This window comes from Salarias fasciatus, chromosome 23 (assembly GCF_902148845.1).
Source record: "Salarias fasciatus chromosome 23, fSalaFa1.1, whole genome shotgun sequence".
Taxonomy (NCBI): Eukaryota; Metazoa; Chordata; class Actinopteri; order Blenniiformes; family Blenniidae; genus Salarias; species Salarias fasciatus.
In genome coordinates, this window is record NC_043766.1 from 17389013 (window position 1) to 17402876 (window position 13864).

The 13864-nt window shown below is 40.5% G+C and overlaps 2 protein-coding genes across 2 annotated transcripts in view; both read right to left on the reverse strand.

The window, feature by feature from the left end:
- The window catches only part of cers1 (ceramide synthase 1), a 31702-nt gene extending 29195 nt beyond the window's left edge, over positions 1–2507 (reverse strand). The window contains exon 1 of the mRNA XM_030082864.1: positions 1321–2507. Within this exon, the coding sequence (XP_029938724.1) occupies positions 1321–1569 (249 nt within the window). The 5' untranslated portion in view covers positions 1570–2507. The remainder of the gene's footprint in view (positions 1–1320) is intronic.
- A 227-nt stretch (positions 2508–2734) lies between these two features.
- cope (COPI coat complex subunit epsilon) lies at positions 2735–12262 on the reverse strand. The gene is made up of 10 exons (XM_030082865.1): positions 12118–12262; positions 11864–11926; positions 11648–11748; positions 8519–8671; positions 7867–7920; positions 7587–7668; positions 7001–7156; positions 4528–4596; positions 3444–3518; positions 2735–3083 (listed from the first exon to the last, which is right to left on the reverse strand). Exons 1-10 carry the CDS (start codon positions 12217–12219, stop codon positions 3030–3032), a joined length of 909 nt encoding a protein of 302 aa, XP_029938725.1. The 5' UTR covers positions 12220–12262; the 3' UTR covers positions 2735–3029.
- Between the last annotated feature and the right edge of the window lie 1602 nt (positions 12263–13864).

Here is a 13864-nt window from a genome sequence, read left to right on the forward strand (position 1 = left end):
TGGGCAGGAGGCCAGTCTGTCAGATCACAGCCTGGGGATCTGGCCTCTAACAGAAGCACTCATGTAAAATGTTGTCATGTTGCCTTTTACAGACACCTGAGGTCTGAGTGCATGTTGTTAAATATTGTACAAATACAGTGCTTTTTTAGATCATTCAAGTAACTTCCTTCCAATGCCAGCTTAAAATCAATAAGTAGGACTGGCTGATGACAACATTTCATTTTTATTTGATTCTACATCAATGCTGTTAAACACTTTTCTGGGCTATCCAATTTACTAGATTATAAACAGGCATCACTGTCAAGTCCTATTACCAGCTGAATAACAAGAGACTTCTCAGAAAACATCCTTTATAACGGACAAGGAATACATTCAAAAGCATGCGATCTTCATTGTTATCCCTAACTTGTAACATTTTGAACTGGCTCCGCATATCTGTGACAAAATAAACAGAAAAAGGAAGACATTTGATTTACTCGTAATTCACTACTTTAACTAAGGCAAATGATTTTGCTGTTATGTTTAAAAACTACAAAAACGCATGAAAACCCTTTTTCAAATACTCCTGGTTTTTAAAAAGCTACTTCAAAATAGTTTAAGTAATACTAGCAAACATCTCTTTATTTTTTGACTTGTGAGAGCTCACACACCTGTTCAGATCAAAGTTTTTCTCCTGCAAAGTAGACAGATAAGCGCTATGAATGTATAACAACCCCCCCACGCCCCCCCCCCAGGAGTCATCCTCGTCTGCCCCCTCTCTGTACTCGTGTACCTATGCTAAGAATGTGCTTTGAGCAATGCACAGCAAACATCATATGTATTTGAGCTGGCTGTGATATCGGCATACACTTCCTTACCCGACCTGAACTTGCCACCAACCTGAATGACTCGGACCACCAAAACTGGCACGTGCAGCAGCAGCAGCAGCAGCAGCAGCAGCAGCAGCAGCAGCGTTTTCGGCCTCTGTGAGTCAAGTTAATATTTCCTGACACTATGGTTAAGCTATTTGAACGGAGGTGACCCCCCCACCCCCCTCCTCTTTCCCCCACTCATTTTGCTTTCAGTACCTTAAACCTGCAACCGGATCCAATATTTGTTCACATGTGTTACACTCTCTTGCCACCTGTGCATCGCTTGCCTCACACATCTCTGGCGTGCACAGAGCATGTGCCTCTCCTTACACACACTGGGAGATGGGAGGCCACACCTGTGCAGTGCTGCTGGGTTTCAATTAGGAGAGCGTGCTCCCTGGACCACAAATTAGCGATGTAAATAGGTTAACCTTGGGAGAACTGTGTGATGCCAATGTGTGTCACCCACCTTAAACAGACTTTCTGTCAGTCCCCGCCTGACCTGCGTCCACAAAAAGGCGCAAAAGAAAAAGAGGGCGATTTCGACCCAGGTAATGTATGCGTTATCCAGAAGAGTCTGTTTGGAGAGCTCCAGACCGCAGTTGCTACAGTCCCTCCATGCGCCCAGTATGATGGTGGAGGCTCTGGTGATGAGGTCCAAATATCCTGGCATGGGCTCCACTTCTACCGGCTCGGCGCTCCCGGCATGACCACCCATCGTGGCGCGTCGCAGGATCAACAAAAGGCGTGAAAACCGGGAGAATTTATCCCAGCAGATGGAAGGAAGGAGACCAGCGGAGAACACAGTCCAGACTACGCGACTGAAGGGTCAACCAGCTTGCTAGCTCAACTAAAAAAGCTAGAACAAGCTTATCTAACCAGCTTACCCTCTTCAGTAGCCTAATTCTTTGTTTTCCAAATTAAGACATGGGCCCATTCCTCGCCTCCAGGACAGTTTTATGAATGATCGCTTCTCCCGCAAAGTCTGTCCAGACGCACCGCGCTGTGGTGTTGAACCCGATAATCACACGAACCAATTACAAAATAGCTTTTGATAATTAATCTGAGCCATTAGCGCCGGTCTGTCGGAGGTTTCTTCTCATCATCATTCCGCTACGCACACCGCTCATCTGCGATAGCAGCGAGTCCGGGTTAGCCGCCTAGCTAAGTTAAATCAAACGCACACAATAGTGAATGAACCAGCATTGGCAGCGGCTTTTTAAGCTAGCTCGCGGTTTCAATGAAATGGCCTGTAAAGAGGACCGGGCACACGTCTATCAGCTAATTCAGCTTGAGGGTCCTGCGTCTCTCTCTGTCGCCTTTCCAGCCAGATTACGCTGTCGCACACGGTCGCATCTCTATCCGTTATTCGCCTTATATAACGTCTCTGTGCCGCTTCATGAGCACCGGCAACCGATTCCTGACAGCCCGACACCCTCACTCACACGCACACGCGCGATTCCAGCAGAAAACGAAAGGATAAATAAGAAGAAAAAGATCCCGGCGAGAGGCTGCCGCTGGTCTCTGCTTCCACTCCTCCTGGCCAACGTGTCGGAGGCTGCGCCGTGACGAGCCGCGCTGTGGTCTCCGCGGGGATCAACTGGTGCGTCGAAAGGGGGACAGCGCGAGACGTTTATGAGAAAAAAAGAGGGGGGAAAAAAAAGAAGAAGGGGCGTGACGTAACAAGGACCGCTATCTTCTTTTTGAACCCCCAGCTTGAACCTCCGAGGATTAGAAAGGATGGCTTAAAGAGACAGCGCGAGTCGGCGCCTCTGACGAGCCACGGAAAGACACACTCATTTACATCATTTGATTTGATTGCTTTAATTCATGCATGTACACACCCCTGCCCAGGAGCCCACAAATACACACATCAAACAGCCCAGGTTTTAAACATTTATTATCATTTCAAAAGGAATGTTGCCACAGCACAGATTTGTTAATATCTGTAGGAGAAATACAGAGTTCTAAAGAATGGATACCAGAACAGAAACATTTCATTTGCCCAAAAGGGAAGTTATGACTTCTAGGTGGTTTAAGTAACACAGCCAAACCTTCCATGTGAATATATCAAAACAAAGACATGCAAACGAGAGAGAGAGCGAGAGAAGTAAAGTGTTGCTGTCATGGTTTTAAACTAAATTTCATTGTAGAGGCGCCTCAGTGAAAGCAGATGTTTTACGCTGAAGCGGTGGGAGCGTACTGCATCGTTAGTCTGTCAAACTCATTCTCCTGTTGAAAAACAAAGAACAGAGAAAACTGTTAAAAAAAATAAAGTATGACCACAGGGACAGCTGTGCGTTGCATGACTTGTTTGGTAACACTCTAACCCAGTTTTTGCATGTTTATGTACATCTGTAGTCTTGCATAATCACAAAATAATGTACCAAAGGGGTAAATATTCAAAGTTTAATGCTCCCAACGGCTATGCTCCAAGGACATCTGATGCCAAATCATCATAACAACAAAATCAGGCATATACATTATAATGCTGTACAGCTGAGGAGGTTCCTCGACAGCCATCAGAGGGTCCTGTGAGTCTAACCCACCCTGGACAGGGACAGTAAGAGTATCGAGCATCAAGATATTCACCTTGGCTAAGTAGTCTTTGAGGAATGGGTGGGCTCTGTGTGCATCTTTCAGCTGGGAGAGGTACCGATTGGTTACCTGAGGACAGACAAAAGTTAATAAGTGACAGTTACAAAAGCATCCCAATATTTGTGTTGTTCCAAATGGGTTGAAGAGGGTGAAGCTAAGCTGAAACAACAATGAACGACATTGTGTGCACTAGTGAATATTCAATTACAAACCTGATGAAAGCTATGCGATTGATATAGCAGCCACTGCCAATCATTGTGATATAATAACAACTCAATACCGCATCTGTGTGAAACACTTTATAAAACTGTATTATGCACGTACACACACACACGCACACTTACATTACTTTTGTTGTTGCTAAGAGTATTTAGTCATGAAAATTTAATGTGATTGAGAATTACATTGTGGAGATAGAACTATAAATTGACACAGCTTCCAGGAATGAAGGTGCTTCAAAAGCTGCTACTCCACAATATCTCCAGGAAAAGTGCAGTCAAACTGTTTGCACTTGTGATAATTTACAGCCTCATTGGCAATGGCATAAATCTAAACAGACACGTTGTACTTTTGGTACCACAATTTGTTCAGTGTAAATTTTGAAGAAAAAAAAAAAGGCCACATTGGTAAAGTCCTCTTAATAGTTACTTTTTCTAAGTACTCTGAGACCATTTCAGTTTAACCTTGAGGGAGATGACGTAATCAGCAGTTATCACAGGCGGAGACGCTTTAATGATGACTGTGAGTTAATGGTGAGCGTTCTATTGCATCACTATCACGTCAATCAAATTTAAGAAAGATAATCACGCCTTTATCTCATGGACTCTGAGTTGTGGGTTGTGTAAGCCAACAGATATGCTTAAGAAACACTCTCTATGATGAAAGACATTTCTTTCAGGAATACATTTTCCTGGTTTTAGCTATAATTCTTGTGAAGTGCATCTTGGATGCATCAAGGTGAACTGGACAAATCTTATTTCAAGACCTCTTAGCAAAAGCATTTTTCTACAGTAATGTGTGAAACGAATGGCTGTTAAAAAAAGTGGCGTCAGTAACAGCTCTGGGTCCAAAGTCTCACCTCGGGAGCTTTGCCCAGGTGCTGGGTCAGCACTATGAGGTTGATCAGCGTCTCAGGGTGGCTGCTGTCCTGATAAGGGTGAGAGAGAAAGATACAAATGGACAGAAAGTGAGAGGCTTGTTCAAACAACACTAACTGGACATGTGTAAATTGGGTGTTAAAAATTAGCAGCAGCTCCAGTTTCACATTGCTCATGTCTCATACTGAGCGCAGTTCCTTTGTATTCCTGTCATGTTTAATGCAGACAAGAAGCTATTGGGACAACTGCAAATTAGAAGTGGTAAGGAAATTTTAAATGCTGCTTAAATAATGCTTTTTTTTGTATTAATGTAATGACTTTGGCTGTAATCACCTGCTAGATTTATGACTACAAAACTATTACCAGACTGGGGGGAAAGTCTAAATAATGCATTACACTGTGAATGTGTTCTTTTTAGTTGAGAATATCAATGAGTAACCATTCATTTGTAAATATGTAGCTTGCTAAAACTATGTAAAGAACAAAAAGCAGCAAGTGGTACACCTCGTCAGCCCTACTCACAGTGAGATCTGATTATTTTATTGGGAAGCTGCAGCTACTTTCGCTCTGTAAAGATGGAGTGCAAAAAATTTTAAAAAATGTAATATGTTGTATACTGTGACTTGTATTCTAAGTGATTATGCTTCAGTCAGGAACTGAAGTTCAAATTCAATGACAGACACACGTGTGCTGCCATCTGCTGTTAAAAATAAGGCACAGCAGTTTTTGTGACCGCAAACCGAATTCTTCACGAATGCTTCATCAAATGCTCTCATGTCTAACACCTATGTTACTTAACACTGCTTCAAAGATTCATGGAGGCTAACCCTCCTGATATTAAGGCTCAAGAAAGAAATTCTGAAAATTGTTGGTTTTTCTCTGTCTAGTGTCTAGAAATGATTACGTACATTGTAATTGATGCTATATGAATAAAGATGAATTTGTCTTAAAAACAGGTGAGTTTGCATTTAATTAATTCATATAAGAAACTACCAATGTTTAAGCATTTATATTAAAAGTGTAAGCAGCGACAAAAAAAAAAATGGTGGAGTGTCAGGCTGAAGAGGAAGACGAATGTAGCTTCATTGAAACAATGGACAAAATTAGAACCAAATAAATCTTTTGAGGTGACAATCTGGAAAAACAATAGTTAAACGGTGCAAGCTGAAGCCACATCAGTCCACCAACACTCCAAACATAGTACCAGTAATTAAATCCAAAGAGTTTATCCTTAGAGAAAAGGAACTCACTGCTAAAGAACATAAGAAACTGTATTGTACAGGGCATGATAGGGGTTGGGCTGCCGAGGTTGACAAGAGTCAAAATTTGTTTTTTTGAAGGCAACACAATACAGGGTTAAAGTTCAATGTATGACAAAACATGACACTGTGTGCAAGCTGATATATACACAGTTTTTGGAAAACTTATCATTTCAAAAGGGAAATACCACAACATGCACATTTTTTATGAAGTCACAAAAGTCAGACGTGTCTTTAATTTTAGTTTCCTAAAAATATCAAAAATCAAACAGCAGTTTGTGAGGCGCTCCAAACCTACTCTTCATCAAAGCAGGATAAAAGTACTTCAGCATCTTGCCCGCCAGGTGGCAGTGTTAAAGTCACTTTTCCCCCCAGAGAACTTAAACATTTGTCCTCAGCTTGAGTGAGCCTAACAATCAATTAATCGAAGACTAATCTGTCAAACGTCAAAACCTTTGCGCAGTGTTTTGAAGAAGCATGACAAAAGGTAATGTGACAATACTGAATATTTACACAATTAAAGTTCACTTTAACAACAGTAGTGAGAATGACACACGCGCGCACACACAGACTTATTATTATAGAAAACAATATAGTTTGCAGTCTATTAGTAAATGGCATCAATGAGTGTTTGGCAGTGTTTTCAGCCTACAGTCCCAATCACTTATTTGTTTTTGGTTAACTAATAACCGATTGCTTATATAGGCAGGAGATGAGGATTATGTAACTGGATAATACATTTTTTTAATATTTATAAATATATAATTATTCCTACTCCTTTTTGAGCATTGTTTATCCTATTTTTTACATTGTTTTTTAATGTTCAAATCATGAAACAAACTCAATTCCATTTATAAACTGCACTTAAGATTAAATTATAAAAATTAACTCACATTTCCTATATAGTGATGACAAAACTTAATGACTGCCTGAAAAGTATTCTCTAGCTTTATATTTCTAACTATGATTCAGAGACCTCAAGGGTCTTAAATGTGCAACAGTAATGGATTGGGGAATAGAATTCTTGTTTTCATGTAATATGGGTAAAACATCCCATTACACAGCAAAATTAAAAGTTTGTATGAATTAGTTACCCATATCATCAGATGACTAAAGAAGCCAAGGTGTTGTATAAAATCTAAACAACAGCAAGTTTGGTTTACCAGTTAACATGGAATAATAAAAATCTTCTAACCTTATCCAGCGCTTCCTGCAGCACTCCCTCGGCCTCTTCCCATTTGTTCTGAGCCATGTAGCAGGCTGCCTGCCCATTGAGGAGCAGCAGTGTGGATGAGTACTTGTCAGACATCTCCTGGAAAATGTAGTAGGCATCCTGCAGCTTCTCTCCGCCCTTGAACATGAAAGCACAGTGTTAGTCAAGAGATTATACTGAGAAGTCAGCAATCAGTGCGCAGTGTCAGCCATTTATTGTTTCGCATTTTTTGAAGGTGGACTGCTTTTGAAGAGCTGGTAGGGTTTCAGTTGAGCAAAGCACATACCACCTGTCATGCTTTAGACAGAGTAGCAGTGCACTGCACCAAAAAAATGCTTTTGACTGCACAGCCTGCTGATTATTTCAAACCTGCCTGCAGCTTCAGACAATCTCAACACAACCTGAATGTTAATAATGTGATAAAGAGATTCATTCAATCTACTGAGCAGTGGAAGTAAATTATTCTAGTCACTGTGCATTGTGCAGAGGGTTTACAGATTTGTCAAGGGATTCAACTGTAATTCTTGCTGCTGATTGAAGAATAAATGAACATTTATTTTGCCCTCACCACAGCAATATTGACCCACGCTGTGGCTAGTTGAGTGAGAGTGGCATCCTCATCCTGCTCCTGCATTTTCTTCAGCTCTTTCCTGTCAGGAGGGAGTTGTGCATTATAACCAAATCTGTGTTAACAATGTGTTCAGGCGTACACAGACACACAGAGATGCGTTTCATTAGCTTGAGGAAAAAATACACACACACAAAAAAAAAAAAAAAAAACTGGCTAATGCACTAATTCTATGCACTTTCCACTAAATGACACATTTTGCATGACAGTAAACACATACCTGGCCAGGTCAACTCGATCCAGACTCAGAAGCACCTGAATGCTCATCGCCATACTGAAATATTAACAGAGTAGCTTGGTTCAGTGTTACAAAGACGAGTTCAAAACAATAAATATTTTGACATTTTACAAAATGAGAAACTTCAATTAAAATAAATTAGGCAACAGGTTATAAATCAATCCTTTTGATGGTGACTTCTATAAACATGTTATTATATTGACAAGGTTGCATAGCACATTATAGAACTGATTACCTTTTCTGCAAGAGCTACTTTTCCTGGAAATATGTCTCTGTACATACTTTACACAGAACTGTTTAATAACCTTGTGAGCTGTTATTTAATAAAAATCTCATCTTTGATGAAGATGAAACTTCTCTAGGTGACCACTCAATATCATTTAAAAGGATTTATGATTAATGGGGACAGAGGCATCTCTGAAACCATAACCGTTTCAAAAATACATATTAAAAGTAACATTTCAAGGTCATGTCAATGGATGGTTTTATTATATTATTACAGAGAACTATGTGTGTGTGTGTGTGTGTGTGTGTGTGTGTGTGTGTGTGTGTGTGTGTGTGTGTGTGTGTGCGTGCGCGTGTATGGTAAAAGAACTAAATCTTTCTGCGGACTTAGGAAAAATGATTGTCTGACCATTCCAGGCTTTCCCCTTGGTGCAGAGTCCTGAGAGCAGCATCAGTGTTCATCTCATGGTAGTAAATGGAAGCAGCCATGAGGAGGAAAGTAGTGTTGGCAGCATCAACACTCTTTGTCATCTTCTTTTCCAGGTCCGCAACAATGGCATCTCTGTACAAATACAAAGCATCACATCAGTAAAAATTGTAGAGGGAAAAAGTGAAAATGACTACTTTCACTCACGACTGAAGATTCACCAAAGCCACTGCAACAATTGTGTGTACTGAAACTACAGAGATCTGAAAATGAAAATATGAAGTCTCCATCACTTCTTCAAATTCCCACAAATAACACTTTGCTTATTTAATGCACATACTGTACCATGTTGGTGAAATTCTAGTCTTAGAGTTTGTTTCATGAAATATAAATCAACAAATTTAAACGTTGGCAATACCTGTATTGAAAGTGGTTAAATGATTACACTGTTTAAAATAGACATTTTTAGCTATGTTCACTTTTTACCTATTCAGCTACACCAAAAGATAACTGAACAAGCTGACAAGGTAAGAAACTAAGAGCTTAAATGATTGGGGGATTCAAAAAAGGCAAAATAACCAACATTCATCCATCTTCATTCCAGCTTGATCTACATGGGGTTGTGGCAGCTGTGGGGAGAGTAAGGAAACATTTCTGTCCCCCTCAACTGGGGGGATCTCAAGCTGTTTCCAGGTCAAACAGAAATATAATCTCTCCAGTGGTTTCTCAAGCGGACCACAGGGAGTTCTAAAAGTTGAATTTATCTGGTAAAACCTAACTGGGAGGAGACCAGAATCATCTTGACTGGCTTGTCTATGTGGAGGAGCCATGGCTTGACTTTTGAGTCTTTGGCAGAAGGCAGAACTTCACATTCTGTAATAAAGGATGAGGCCCACCACTATGTGGACAAATTCTCTGCAATTTCCTTCCTTCAGTCATTACCAGAAGTGAGGGTGGGGTAGACTGACCATTATCCAAAAAAGCTTTGTTTAACATCTCAGCTCCCTCTCCACCACAACAGCTCAGTACAGACTGCAACTGCATTACCACAGAAATCTGTTAGAACCTGTGACCAATGTCACAATGCCTTCTCCAATCACTTCAGTAAGACCCCATGATACTGGTGCTCCTTCACCTGGGGAAAATGCCTCCCCTATACAAAGAAGTCATACCATTCTTTTCCGTAAATGGACTGAGATTTGGATGTACTGTTCACACTCCAATCTATTGGTGACAAACTTTCATTGAATGCTGGAGACCGTCAGGTATGCCAGAAAGACAGTGTCATCTGGTGAAAGCAAAGACACCACCCTCTTGCCCCCTACATGTTGCTGTCTTGCCCTAAGCTGTGCCTCAACACCAAGCAAAGAAAAGACAAAGCACAAATGAGTCCAACGCCTTCAACAAGTCCAACTTGATGCTGAGTATATGAACACAGCAGCCTTCACAGCGGAAGTACAGAGATCAGACAGCCTGTAGCAGCTGTTCCAATAAAGCACACTCCCTAAGCACCTCCCACAAGGCATCCCGGGGGACACAGTTTTGAGCTTTCTTCAAGTCTATAAAACATCTGTAGGATGGATTGTCAAACTCCCGTATCCCCTCAATAACCATAAATAGACACAAAATGATCACAAACTGAAGTAGAATGATCAAAAAGACAGCAAACGGATTAATAACATCATCTTTAAGAGACACAAAAATATACAATTCAAAAATAAAAAAAACCCACAAAACTATCAGTAGGGTTGGGCGACACGGCCCAAAATTCAAAGTTTTACCAAATATAATTCTGGAACAAGGTCATCAACAAACTGCAACACGGCCACTTCCATTAAGCACCAGCTGCACAAAATTAATGTGTGTGAATTTCAGAAAAACAGTCAAAAAAGTGGCATGCATCAAAACAACACATGTTGGTAGATTTTAAAGTCAGCTGTGTCAAACTCATTGGAGTTCAGCGAGAAAATAGAGGGAGTCAGATCAGTGAAATGACAGCACAATAATGTACAAACATAAGCAAATCCAAATATCCTTGTGCAACTAAATAAGATACATACATAAAAATTTTATATCTTTAAACAATATACAATAATTTCAACATCATGCCAATTTTAAGCTTCAGATCCTGGAAGAAAATAAAGTGAAAAGTGTCTTTCAATCCTGCTGCAACTAAAAGTACAACAATGAATCAACTACATGCACAGTCATCTCACATCCCGGATGGGATCTTCTGGCTTCCTGGGTTTGGCCCATGGACCATATGTTTAAAAGAGCTGACCACAAAGATAGAGAACATGAAGGAAATGCTCCTTCCCATCAGATATGCATTGCTTGGGAAGTGGACGAACTTTTAGTCCAAAGATGTTTATTGCATTCTGTACGGATTGCATTTTTCTGCTCAACATCGGTTGGATCGTCACCAATTCCTCTACTTTTGGGTAATGCACAAAAAACCAATATGTGCACTGATGAAGAAACTATTTTTTGCACAATTGATATAACAGCCAGCCCTAAATCAAACATTCCAAAATGCTCAAACATTTTAAAACTATCACAAAAGAGGTGGGGGAGGGTGCAATGATTTTTAACTACTGTAAAGCTACCTTGTGTTGCTTTATAGCATGAAATGTGCTCTACAAATAAAGACTAATCAATTGAATAACAGTAAAAAGATACAATATTACACAGGACAGCCACAACAGGTGAAAAACATTACAGATACAAATGTTCAGAGTACAGCGAACACAAGACTACAAAGCAACACATGAAAAACATCCACAAAACAGAAAAAACAGTCAAGCAACTCTACCATAAAACAAAGTGAATTCACAAAGAATTAAAAAAAAAAAAAAAAAAAAAACTCCAACAGTTGCAAAAATGCCCCAAAAATAAACATCCAATCATCTGAGATTACCTACAAACAGTAAGTAAGTAATACACACAGTAAAGGAACATAAATTATTTAAATTAAAAACGACCACAAAATCCGTAAATACAATAGTATTTTCAGAGAGCCAGGATGTAATTTAAACATCGGTGTCCAGAGGTCAGTGTGTCTCAAAATACCTCGCTCTGGTCCAGACTAGGGACCCTGCAATGTTGTCCTACCTTTTGCTTTCGCTGGACAAATATTCCGCAAACATCTTCACAGCCTGAAGTTCAGGGGGAGAGTTGGCCTTGATGTCATCCAGAACAACAGCATACTTCCTCTGTATCGAGACACGTCAGGTTGATTTTGTGAATAGATATATTCAGTCTGATGAAACTGTCAGTGTCAAGAGAGTACACCGACAGAGATGCGTATGACACCGGAGACAGATTTACCTGAGCGATGTATGCTCTGTACAGAAACATGTCCCTTTCAACCTCCTTGTCAGGGGAAGACGGCTTTGAAGACACAATAAACACTTTTTAGTTGAGGTGCCGGGTTCCATTCATAAGCCGGACACAACATATTAGCATTTCAAGTTAGCACAGTAGTTGGAAAGAACAGGACGGGCTGCCATCAGTTAGACAACGACTAAACAGACAAAATAGTTCCACTTCCCAAGAACAAACGGTTTACGAGTTTCACCTACCTTCACCTTCTGTGCCTCATTGATGCACTGTTGATAACTGCCGATGTAATAAGCATTTTTAACGTCGAACAGCTCGTCCACATCGCTCTGTTGCGCCGCCATGTTGACTGCAGACTTCCCGACACGTAGCAAAAACACGTCACACTCTGCGTCTGACCAAGGATTCTGGGAAACGTAGTTTGAAAGGGGCATGTCCAATGCTCTGACGTCATTACGCAAAGCCTTTCAGCCTACAGGTTGTGTGTGCGTCTGTGCGCGCGCGCGTGTCGGGTTAGGAGCTAAAGTGCATTAATGGAAGCCCTGCAAGCGAAGTGCCCCAAGGCTAGAGGTTAAACCTTAAATGTACCATACACTGGAACAGGATCCACTCTAAGGAAAAAAATATTAGGAGTAAAATCACACTGGATTAAAGATTGACCAAGAGTGCCAAATGAAGTGACTACAATAATTTGATGTCTTAGGATCGTCAGTACTACATCAAGCAACTTAAAATTGCACCTAGCGGAACACATTTCATTCTGATATCCCAGCAATCAACACTGATGCATCCATCCATCCATCTTTTATACTGTTTTAGCATGTGATCATGGGGCGTTGGGGCCCACCCCAGCTCACTATGTGTGAGTTCACCCTGTACAAGTTGCCAGTTCATTACAGTTCAAACACACGGAATGGCATTCAAACACAGGGGCAATTTAGGATTACCAATTAACCTCTCATGCATGATCTTGGAAGTAACATAGTTTGTGCACTGTGTTAACTTCATATTTAGGGTTTACCTCTACTTTGTTTTGGGGCAGTTCAGACTCAAAACTATAATACGTTAAATCAAAATCTGGATCATTGTTTGTGATTCTTGACAATCGCAGTAATTTAATGACTGAATGTACCTGCATATGTGTACCCATATACTATGACACCACACACTACCACCATCAACACCACAAGCATCTGAAAAAAGCTGAAGATGTCTTAAAAAGGAATTGCTTATCAGTAAAAGTTTTACTTTTTAGTGCATTTTCTTTTCTTAATCAAGCAGGGAACTACATTTGTTAATTTATACTATGTTACTTAAAGTAACACCCAGGAGAGAAGAAGGGCTTATAAACTTTTTGAATAACATTATGTGAAGATACAATCGGATATGTTTCCCCAAAAATCAAGACTAAAGAGAGTACTTTTGGTAGCGCGCATATTGGGTTTTTGCGCAGGTTTGTATGTTTTCACCTTGCGAACACACCACTCCAGTAGAGGACGCTGCAGATCAATGTCCCCGCTTTAGACGTCTCATTAATTGCTCTGATATAAAGGCCAGTATCTTTCAACAACTGGCTCAGTTACACAGTAAAATGATGTGGTGGCGTATTTCAAAGTATTTAAGGCTGCACATGCAAGGTGAAAGAATAAAAAAAAAAAAAAACAAGGAGTGATTTTGGGAATGCTTATTTCCTCTGTAAACGGTATAGTTTGAATTAGAGGAAAATACAAGGTGTTGTTGTTTAATCAGCATATGGGCATGTTGTTATAGGTATTGTGTAGGAAAGGCTTGTGGGGTAAGTGAAGCAGTCTGGCTTCATGTGTTTGGTCCATGTCAGAGAGGAGCTGCTCCCTCAGTTCCTGCTCATTGTTCCCTTCTCGCCGTTTCCTCTGGGAAACTTTCAGCCTTGAGACCTGGGACTGGACGAGGATAATTACTGGAAACCCTAATGGGGGCAGGGAAATGTGTTCTCTGTAAATGGCCTTTTCT